This window comes from Papilio polytes, unplaced genomic scaffold (genome assembly GCF_000836215.1).
Source record: "Papilio polytes unplaced genomic scaffold, Ppol_1.0 DF823923.1, whole genome shotgun sequence".
In the NCBI taxonomy this organism is placed as follows: domain Eukaryota; kingdom Metazoa; phylum Arthropoda; class Insecta; order Lepidoptera; family Papilionidae; genus Papilio; species Papilio polytes.
In genome coordinates this window covers 3616266-3627963 of record NW_013525281.1, presented here as the reverse complement: position 1 = coordinate 3627963, position 11698 = coordinate 3616266, and the positions used below count along the sequence as shown (strand labels likewise).

The 11698-nt window shown below is 32.7% G+C and overlaps 3 protein-coding genes across 3 annotated transcripts; all 3 read left to right on the top strand.

Moving 5' to 3' along the window:
- The first annotated feature begins 2573 nt into the window (after positions 1-2573).
- Positions 2574-4846, top strand: LOC106102178. Its single transcript, XM_013281590.1, has 3 exons — positions 2574-2973; positions 3519-3711; positions 4162-4846. The coding sequence occupies exons 1-3, from the start codon at positions 2674-2676 to the stop codon at positions 4458-4460; spliced, it is 792 nt and encodes a 263-aa protein (XP_013137044.1). The 5' UTR covers positions 2574-2673; the 3' UTR covers positions 4461-4846.
- Positions 4847-5421: 575 nt separating this feature from the next.
- Positions 5422-6974, top strand: LOC106102177 (proteasome subunit alpha type-4). The gene is made up of 6 exons (XM_013281588.1): positions 5422-5537; positions 5663-5705; positions 5789-6118; positions 6228-6358; positions 6567-6690; positions 6762-6974. Exons 1-6 carry the CDS (start codon positions 5535-5537, stop codon positions 6902-6904), a joined length of 774 nt encoding a protein of 257 aa, XP_013137042.1. The 5' UTR covers positions 5422-5534; the 3' UTR covers positions 6905-6974.
- Positions 6975-7317: 343 nt separating this feature from the next.
- On the top strand, positions 7318-10864 carry LOC106102388 (vesicle transport protein USE1). Its single transcript, XM_013281846.1, has 6 exons — positions 7318-7634; positions 7745-7841; positions 8048-8174; positions 8845-9050; positions 10010-10151; positions 10736-10864. The coding sequence occupies exons 1-6, from the start codon at positions 7459-7461 to the stop codon at positions 10783-10785; spliced, it is 798 nt and encodes a 265-aa protein (XP_013137300.1). The 5' UTR covers positions 7318-7458; the 3' UTR covers positions 10786-10864.
- The last annotated feature ends 834 nt before the right edge of the window (positions 10865-11698 follow it).

Below are 11698 nucleotides of genomic sequence, written 5' to 3'. Positions count from 1 at the left end.
AACATCGGAACAACTTCCGTATAGAAGAGTTATCTCCGCGCATGCCGTCGTGGGCTAAAGATAAATGTAATGATAGTAATCGTGGCCATCGCCAACGCGTCCCTTCATTTATAATAGCCATGGGAATAGAGAGATGTTAGACGTGCACAAGCTTGATTTACTTAGAACCCTTGAACGATGTTACAATAATTTGTGAACGAATATTTAATATGAGTTTTAAATTTTCACAACAACACTCCGTTGTCATACTCACCTACTTTTCAGTCACCCGCACAATCTGTCCGTCTATTTTCTACATATCTTTATTATTGAATTAGCTTTTGCTCTCGACTCCATCCGCGTGGATTTAAAAAAAAATGTGAGTAGTCTATCAGTTTTTCCAGACTATTCTTTTACACCAAATTCCATCGAAATCTGTTAAGCCATTTAGGCTACAAACTTTTCGCATTTATTACTAGTTTAAATTTAAATTTATAACATTAGTATGATAGGATTATTCCCCTTGTGAAAACATAGTTTTCTTGGGTGATGCTTAAATATGGTCAGGGATGTATCCTTGCTTCGTATAGTATAATTTGATTTTTTTTTGCTTATTATTAGATATCATATTATCTAATTTGTACCGAATACAAAATAAAACAAAACATGTTATAAATAACAACACCTTAGAAATCAATTTAATTAAAATAAAAACATACAATCAAATTGAGATACTCCTTTTTGAAGTCGGTTAAAAAAATAAAAACAAATTGTGTTATACATCACTGGGTACACGACTTTCACTATTCGATAAACTATAACATTATTAAATCAGTTGATGATAGACGTATCCATAGCGCTATAAATCAGAATCAATAATCGGCCATAATCGATACACTGTCTCGATACCGACAATCGATTTATAATCGTCTTCACTCAGCTAGTGTAATGTAACAAAATGTTTCCACGAAGGTAGCACAGTTAAATAAAACAGTACTACTATTGTTTAAGTTCACAAGCCGATAGAGAACAATAACAGTACTGCATTATCCTACTGCTCTACAAAACCCTGCTCTCATGTGAAACTAGCTTTATCCCGACAGGCACGAAAGACTGTGTCGTAACACAACTTTACCCTGTTATTTTTATTACCTTTAACAACTTAATCATAGTGTTTATTATGATATCAGATTATAATCCACTAATAAGTACAGTAACACTTGTCAAGCTATATAAATTATAATTTTATATGTTAATTTGAAAGCATCTTTAAGTTACTTGTAGTAACAACTTACTTATATCTAATAAACACTAAAAATATTTAGAAAAATCACCAGGCAGTTAATATTCGCAACATTAAAAAGTTGTAGCCTTAGTTAATCTAGTTTAAAATTAATAGAAACCAAACATACTAAAAAATATTCACAAACTAGCTTTCGTTTGCGACTCCGTCCGCGTGGAATTAAAAAAAAAATGTGGCTACGTGCTTTTCCAGACTATCCTCTACATCTATACCAAATTTCATAGAAATCCGTTCAGCCGTTTAGGCTACAAACTCTGACAAACATTGATCCAACCATCGATCTAAACTTTCGCATTTATAATATTAGTGTGATAACCGTTTACCAAAAGAAATCAGTTTTCTGACAATTACTTGTCTTTCTGTATAATTGTTTCTACTTTGTCTCCAATGTTTAGTAGAAAAATGTATTCTCGCCCGACCTCAAAGACCCTTACGAAGTGATTAACAGTCTTATTAATTTATTTTAAAGACGCGGTACCCTTTTCGTTACCATCCTCGTAGGCATTTTATTTTAATAGTCACAACCTTATGAGCTGACAGCTCCAATAAATAATACCGAAAAAGGAATAGTTACCTTCTCAATTTATACATTTATTAATGTGTTTTTAACACTCAAAGTAACTGTTTGAAGGACTATTGTAGTACTAAATGACTAGCACTGGCTTTTAGGTTTTATTTTTTTTGTCCAATCTAGCGCCCAAAAACGTTAACATAAATATTTTTTTGGGAAATAAATGTTATTTTAGAACGTACTACCTACGTTGTAATTATGTGCCTTTCTAATTGACACGTAATCTCAATATTTCAAGTAAAATTATTTACTCTGATGCGACATGCAACGCCATCTAGTGTTCAATAGCTAAACTAAAAAAGTAAGATAGTCCCGAATGGTTTTTATAGTTGTCTTTTTTATTACATTATTAAACAAATAAAGTGCTACCATAAGTGATTTAACAGAATCGAAAATAAATTAAGTTGTATTTGTTGCACGAGGTGAGAGTTATCTCTACTTGGCATTTTACCTTCATCGCGATCAAAAAAATGTAGGTCGCGAAGACAGACAAGAATTTTTCACACTCCTTCAGAAGCGGATTTCAACATTTTCCCAAAAGAATGATACTGATAAATTTAATCTTGCAAACATACACACTATCGTCTCCCTATATCTGATAGTTACGCAAGTTTCTAATCTCAAAGCTGTCAATCCTAACGATAGCTCAGTTCGAAACCGAATTCCTTATATTATCTGGAATAAGAGTAACTTTATCTTAAAAGAAATTGTGCCGTCTCGAATGTTTAGTCAGTGAGGAGATAGGATTCTATGCGACCGCGTCACGCGACGAAAACTGCTCAAGTTCCGGGGGACTTACAACGTCACCAAGAGGTCAAACATGGATCGACCTAGTACAAGCCGGCAGTCGATTGAGAAGGTGGAAATGTTCGAAGTGCGGGAACACGTTCCGTACCAGGCGGAACTGACCAGAGCTCCGGCGGCATATGATGCAGAAAGTGGCGAAATGTATAGTTCCTCGTGGAACTCTGCTTGGCAAGCCATCTGCCAGTTATTCAATTTACTTCATCATATGCAGATTGCGATAGTCGTGTTCAGCATGTGGCATTTCGCATTGACATCTTCGCCTAATGGATCTATCAGCAACCTTCAGTTGCACATCATCTTTGCTGGAACTGGTGTACGTATTTATTATCTATATTAAGTTCAACAATCAAAAATTTCAATCAATTATTGTGCTTCCACTACAACAACTTTTTAAATTTAAATATGTATTTGAACCCATCATACTATCTCGAGTATACAATATTCATTTTATCTCGCACATCTTACAAATACCTTATCTTTAATCGTATTTACACCGATCTGTGATGATTCATGATACTATATAAGTATCTACTTAAATAGTTTTTTGTAAAGAAGGAACATTCCGCATTCGACCATAATTCCACGCGATCTAAGAGTAAAAAATCACATACCGAAAATCTTTTCGTCAAATAAGTCGAAATGTTGGTAAAAAAAACCCAAATGGTTATTCAAAATAAATACTAACCTTTTATGAAGCAAGTTTTCGGGTTATTTCGAACGTTTATATTTAAAAATCGTAACTAGTCCACAAGATAACCTCTACTCTAGTTGTCTTTATAATCATAGATTGTTTTGCCATCATTAATTACCTATTCATTACTTTAATCTAAGATTCTAAAAACATGTGACGTATTGCAGTATCAATTGTTTTTGGTGGAAGCAGTACTAACTTTACACAGACATAACGCGTGGTCTGGACAGTTGTCTGTGGACAGTAAGAGAGTCGTGCACGGATGTCTCCAACTGATTGGCGCCATATTTGTCATTGCTGGAACTTTCCTTGGCTTAGCAGAGGTTGATATGCAGATCAATACTCCTCATGGAATCTGCGGTAAGGATAACTAAAGAAAATAACTTTGCCCAAATCCGTTCAGTGGGCGCTACTAACGCCCTTAATAAATGGATTGATATTTTATTAAGTGGGTAATGATTGTAATAATCGAGCTAAAAAAGTCGTAGTTAGTGCTATCTGTCTATACTAATAAAGAGGAAAGATTTGTATTTTTGTATGTATTGAAATAACTCAAAAACTACTGGGCCGATTTCAAAAATTATTTCACAATAAAAAAGCTACGTTATCAGTGAGAAACATTTGCAGTAAGATCTTTAGTTATTTTTTTAATTTAACGCCGGCGAAGTCACAAGCAACTAGTTTGTTTATAAAACGTTAGCTCATCCGTTTTAATACTTTTAATAAGTGAATAATTTAAAAAGAGCATCAGAATATAATTTTGTTTATTCTATGTAATGTTATTTACATGAATATTTTTCTTGTTTTCAGGTGTCATAGCGTTAGCATTCTCATTGATAAGTTTTATCACTGGTATTATAGCTCTCTTCTCGTCCAAAGTGCGTTTAATGATCAAAACTGGGCCTGTGAAGATACTGCATATTGCTGTCGGCTTGTTCGCGATATCAATGGGCCTTATCACAATGGCTATTGGTTTCAACATGGACTACTTTAGTGCAAGTCAACCTGGCCTCTCCACTGCTCTTATGGTGTTCGTTGTCATGATTCTATTTTACATTATTGTCCAACCCATCGCTGACCTAGTTACCACTTCGCGAAAAGTTATGTGACTAAAAGATATTGACGGCTCAACTGATGGCCATAGCAATGCCTGAATATTTTATATTTTAAACTATATTTAAGTAATTATATTCGATATTTAGACGCGTCTAAATTTTGTTTTTAGGGTAAATTACGTATTAATAAGATATCGATTGTTTGGAGGTGTTTGATTATTTAAATTTTTATTCGTAATTTATAATTACGATGCAAATAAAAATTTTACAATGTGCTTGTGCGTATTCAGGTTACTGGAATAGATTGGACAGCATATGATGGAATTTTTAGTTTGTGTTTAAAGAATCGTTTGTTTTTATTTGTTACTGGTATTGTTATTGTGGCATAATAATATTAAGTAGTTTAAGTGACCTAATACGTGTGATTCGAATGATTTTTAATAAAGGTACTTTTGATAATATGGGATTTTTATTTGTTTTTGGGAGATTTCTTAAATAATTATAGATTGTTGAAGATCCCCTTAGTTAACTGTACTTTTGTTTTACCGATTATTACAAAGCTAAAATCAATTAAAACGACCTAAATATTTATTATCATAACTGTCACATGGTAACGGAAATTAAGCGTGCCTTGTTTTGCTTTTCAAAATGTTTTTGTGTTGGAGTTACCGAAATCAGTTAGGTACGTATCGTAGTAATAAGAGATATTGCTCTAGACAGACTTCATCTTTCTGTCCTTATCGCTCTCACACTTAGATTATACTCCAGATTTTATAATCCTTAATGTTTCAACTGAATCTGTATGTCCAAACCGCATGCCTGTCGCCGACCCTAGTTGGATAGATTTATCATACTGGCAAATAAAAATATTATAATAACAACGTCAAGTTAAAATTGTTTAATAAGTTTATAATTTTAAAAATTAAAATAAAGTGCAGAAAGAAAACATTGATTTTGGTCGGTCACTTTTTAGTCTATGGTATATAATATAATCTGCAAAAAATCTATCAAATTGAAAAGTTTGCTGTCATCTTGTCATCCGGCGAAGCTGTTTTTGAACTGTTATTAACTTTAGCTAAAATATCTTTAATTATACATATATTCAAATATCCGTGATAATTATATAAAATGGTAAGAGATTTAAGTAAAAACCTATATTTTATAATAAAGTTTAGAAACCATCAGAACATAATAAGGTTATCGACATCTTGCTTGGTCATTCTGGTTTGATACATAGCTTTTTCTGTTTTCTTTAGGCTCGTCGTTATGATACTCGCACAACAATATTTTCACCCGAAGGTATGTACTATTATTTAGACTAATTAATAAGAAAATGATATGTTTGATTTGATTTATTTCTTAATTTTACCAACTTCATTCAGGACGACTGTATCAAGTCGAATATGCGATGGAAGCTATCAGTCACGCCGGAACATCCCTCGGTATTCTGGCCACAGACGGCATATTACTTGCGGCTGAACGTAGGAACACCAACAAGCTGCTTGATGAAGTATTTTTCTCTGAGAAAATCTACAAACTGAACGACGATATGGTTTGTTCAGTCGCCGGGATAACATCTGACGCCAATGTTCTGACCAATGAGTTGCGTCTCATCGCCCAGAGGTATCTGTTGCAGTATGGAGAGTCAATCCCTTGTGAACAGCTTGTTTCATGGCTTTGTGATGTCAAGCAGGCATACACTCAATATGGAGGCGAGTATAAAATAATGTAGTCACAATTTGTTTTGAATTTCTTTTGTTACATGTTAAAGTATTGATCAAACAGAGAATTTAAAGGAACAGTTTAATTGATTTCTTTCAGGTAAGCGGCCATTTGGTGTATCCATTTTGTACATGGGTTGGGATAAACATTATGGCTACCAATTATATCAGTCTGATCCCAGCGGTAACTATGGAGGATGGAAAGCCACATGTATTGGCAATAATAGTGCTGTGAGTTAAACACCTTGATTAAAATATATATTTATTCATATAAGACAGACTCATAGTTATCCGTTGTTTATTTGATTTGTTCATTGAATGTGTTTCTATTAAATTCATTAGTGGCATAGAATGTTCACAATTTTTTTATCTTTACTACCATAATGTAAAACTGACATTGTCATTAAAATATAACATGTTGTGTTAAATATTATTTCAGGCTGCAGTCTCCAGCCTCAAACAGGAATACAAAGAGAATGAAACTACTCTGGCTGAAGCTCAAGCATTAGCAATCAAGGTCCTCAGTAAAACTCTTGATATGACTAAACTTACACCAGAGAAAGGTAAATATCAGAAAATGTTACAATAAAATAGAGTATCATGTTTTAAATACTAATTGATTTTATTTTTGCAGTTGAGATGGCAACACTAACAAGGAAGGATAATAAAACTATCATCAGAATCTTGACAAGCACAGAAGTGGAAAAACTTATTGCTGCATTTGAGAAGAGCGAGGCTGAGGCAGAGGCCGCCAAGAAGCAACCACCCAAATCATAATTTTTGTACTATAATTAAGTATTCTTTTTCAATCTAATAAACAGTTGCAAGGTTTAACAATATTTCTATATTTAATCGGGTTTTATTTATCTCTGAAAAAATAAAACATCATGTCTGTAGTGGTAATAAGCTAAGTAAAGTAAAATGTAAGCTAAGAAAAATACCAGTTTTATTGCTTTTTCTATTTTCTTTGTACAAAAAATAGTCTGGTATAAAAAAAATCGCACAAAAAATATACATAGCATGAAAAATACTAACAACGTTTAAATACAAAATATTTTGAAGAACTAATCTCACGAACCGTTACTTTTTTCTAAACCTCCGCGATATAAACCAAAGAGTATATAAACTATAAAGTAGCAGCCAACACCAACATAGAAATTGTGACGTTTTGTCAACTTGTCATTGTCAAAACAAACAAACTGTCATTCGGTCGGAATTTTGTATTGACGGTGGCGAATTTTTGCATGTTTTCAAAATATTTTTGATATTGTTGGCCTTAAACAATAACAAATACAATCATACCCCGTAAATAAATCAATTTATAAATCAAGATGAAAATGAGTACACCAACTGTACCTAAAATAGGTAAAGAAGAGATGAATGTACGACTGCTGCTTAATAAATGTGAATTAATTGCTAAACAAGAACCCGTCGAAGGGAATTGGAGACTGAAGCAGTACGTGGAAGCGTTGGGTGCAATGATAGCTGAGTTAAAAACCTTACCGGAGTGAGTGCCTTCATAAACAGTATAAAACTATATACATCATTATTGGATGTTTAAATAAAGCCCTATTATAAATAAAAAATGCATACTGTTATTTGTAATTTTTGTTACAGTAAAATATCAAAAGACGTAATTTCCGAATATTCAAAACGCGCAACGTTTTTGAAAGGACTTATTCAAACGGCAAATTTAAATAGCCCTATAGAGAAGGTATGTTAATATTCCTTTATTATTCACTCAAAAGTTTCAAACCAAAGTGTGGTAGTGTAAAATATAATTTACTGTTATAAAATACTGCTATTTGTAAAAGCCTAACTGTTGCCTGTGTGAAATTAAAGAATATAGCCTATGTTGCATATAAATTACCTACCTACCCATCTTTAGAATATTATTATAGAAGTGTTCTGAATTTCCAGTTGGAGGCAGTTCAGCTCCTATCCCATGGTGCTGCAACTTTGACCACAGATGCTGCCGCTCAAGAAATACATCAAAAAACTGTTGCTAAATATGGTGTTGAACTGCGAACTGAATTGTTTGGCTTAGGTAAGCATTTATAGTATAATAGAAACTACTTAATATATTGTTTGTACAAACAGGATGTCACAATTTAATTCCATATATATACTCGTACCGAAGCGTCGGTGGCTCAGTGGTTTAAGCACTTGACTTGTAATCTAGAGGTCTTGGGTTCGAATCCCGCCGCCATGTACCAATGTGATTTTCGATTTTTCGAATTTTCATATGTACATAATTTAACCGACGTTCTTACGGTGAAGGAAAACATCGTGATGCAACCTGCACATATCGGCAAAGAAATTCAAAGATATGTGTGAAGTCAACCAACCCGCACTTGGCCAGCGTTGTTGACTATGGCCTAGTCACTCTAACTTTAAGGCAGGCTCCGAGCCCCTCGGTGGGGACATATAGTGAGCTGGTGATGATGATGATATACTCGTAATATGGTATTTTTATAGACCAGGGGTGGACAATCTTGTTGACTATACAAGTGGCAATTATTATATGTATAGAGATAATTGTTACAATTTTATAAATAAATAAAACCCTCTTTATTGCCATCCAAATAACTTTTACACTTTTGTTTTTCACATTTGTTGTAATCCAATACATACAAAAATACAAATCTTTCCTATTTGTAATTTTAGTATACAAGTTTACAACATGCATATAACATGTTATATTTTTTCCTTTTCAGAAGACAGTGATGATACTTTACGTAAGAGGAATATAATAAAAGCACCAAATTTCACCAGCAACAGTACAAGCCAAGAAGACATTGACTCATTGCTCAAATATCACCAGAATATGCAGGAAAAGGTTGCAGAAAATATGGTATTGCTTACTAAAAGTTTAAAAGAACAATCACAAATTGCCAGCACTATTATTAAAGGTGATACTGAGGTGAGTAAACATAAAATTTTAACATCTTAGTAACATCCTAAATGCAAAAGTGTAAATTGATGGATGGATGGATGCTTTGTGTCTATATATCTCCACTAGCTGTTCCCATGCGACTTCATCCGCATAAAATATGAAAATTTTATTTTGTTGTTTACATTAATTGTAAATGTCAAAATGACATGACATGATAAACCTTAGCAATCTTTATTTCTTTATGTTGGCAACAACTTATGGTCTCTTTCCCAAATTACGGTTTTTATCCAAAATATTTACCCCCTCAGTTTAATGGCGTGAAATATATAGCCTAATGTGTGATGTAAGGGTTGGGCTTTTAGTAAAAAAAGCATTATTCAAAAATATGCTGCATTTGCTGACATCTTAGGCAACAAAGAAGTGTGTGTTTACTCTTTATTATAATAGTATAGATAACAGCCGAATGAGTTTTAATCTAATCTAGCATACATATAGAGATTGTCTAGAAGAACACAAAGTCCACCTTTTTATTTATTTATTTCTCCCAGAAAGTCGCGGTCGAAAGCTAGTTTTATTTATTAACTGTAAAAGAACATGGAATTAACTTAATAATGGAGTAGAACTTGCATCCCTTATGGTCCTCATGGTCCGGTCATATCTGGTGCGGTCAGGCTAACTCTAGGTGGTGGAGGAAACTTTTGGGAATAAAGGCTATGGAAGAGAATAAAATAAAAAAGCTGATGATGATTATTGGATTAACGAATCGAATGTTAAATCCCAAATATTGGGACCATTAAATTATTTAGTTTTTTAAGGGTTTAGTAGTATATTAAAAAAAGTGTTTTGTTGAAATATTTTTGGCATTCTCATGCCGCATAGGTTTTATTAATCTTAACATTTCAGTGTACTTTTCAAATTTGTAAATGTTTTGTAGTTAGTCTTTTGTTAAAATAACGACATACTATTCAAGTAAGTTGTATTTGCAGGCATTGAAGAAGTCATCGGATCTGACGGACCGCAACATGATGTCACTGAAGGTGGAGTCGGAGCGGCTGCAGGTGCACAGCCGCAGCGCTTGGAAGTGCTGGCTGTGGATCATGCTTGCTGTTGTCATGGTGATATTTATAAGTAAGTTTTGTAGCTTTTAACATATTTGTATGTTTGTATATGTTTTACTAGTTTTCGCTACCGACTCCATCCATTTGGAATTAAAGAATCAAAAGTAATTAGCCAATGTGTCCTTTCAGAGTATCCTCAACATCTTTTATTGACTTCAGCAGTTTAAGCTACAAACTCTAATAAACATCCATCCATTATCTATCTAAATTTTCGCATTTATAATTAAATTAGGTGTTCCCGTGCGACTTCATCCGCACGAAATTGTGAAAATTTTATATTGTTGTTTATGTTTGTCAAATTATCAATAGCAAATATCAAAATGACATGACGTGACACACCTTGGCAATCTTGCTTCCTTGATGTTGGCAGCAACTTATGGTCTCTTTCCCATATTGGGGATTTTATCTAAAATATTTACCCCATAGTTTAATGGCGTGAAAATATATAGCCTGAAGCATGACGTAAGTGAAGGGCTTTTTATTAAAAAAAGAATTATTGAAAAACATGCTGTAATTGCTGACATCTCAGGCAACAAAGAAGTGTGTGTTTACGCTTTATTATAATAGTATAGATATGTTTTTTTTTTGTTACAGATATGGTCCTGTTCATGAAAGTAATGAAGAAAAGAAAATATGAAAGTTAATAGGTAGGTAGTTTGACATTTGATAACATTTTGTATCTATGTAATGGTAAATATCTGTGAATTTATAATAACTATATTAAATATTTATTGGCAAATAATGTGGAATAATTTAATCCCTTTGAGTTCTTTTTTTTTGTTCATATACCCAAATGTTTAAATAACTATTATTTATTAAAGATACATAAAAAATTGTAGTCAGTTTTATAAAGAGGAAAGAATTGTATTTTTATATGTATTTGATTCACGCAAAAACTACTGGTCCGATTTTTAAAATTCTTTCATCAATAGTAAGGTAATTTATTTTTGAGTAACATAGGCCATATTGTATTTTTTTTAATTTGACGAGCGAAATCGCGAACAACAGTTAGTCCAAAATAATGCAATCTTTTGAAGGCTATGAAATTCACTTAAAGGTATTGAGGTAAATAAAACAATTTTTTATACCTTTAATATATTATAATAAATAGTTTTTGAATATAATCTAAGATAGATTTTTCTACGTATTTGTCTTTTTGAACAATTTTTGCCAAATGTTTATTTGGTCCATACATAAATGTATCTAATGCTGTTGTATTATATTTGGATGCCACTAACACTTACAATGCCACTGGATTAACACTTTCAATGCCACTACGATTATCATAAGGACATGGCATTGAATGTGTTAAAAAACAAAGCAACAGAAGTTTTTTCTTAACATAGATAAAATAATGTAACAATTTTAACGCCTTTAATATTTTTAAAGAAACATAAATAAAAAAATAGTATAGGGATCTCAAAGACCATAGACTTTCAAATCTCTTCAACAACATAGACCATTTTTATCCTGTGCGTGATTATTTTGGACCAAAAGTCCTTGTATATTTTTTGAAAAGCATGTCTACATTTCTAAAATACTTCTAACAATACTGTT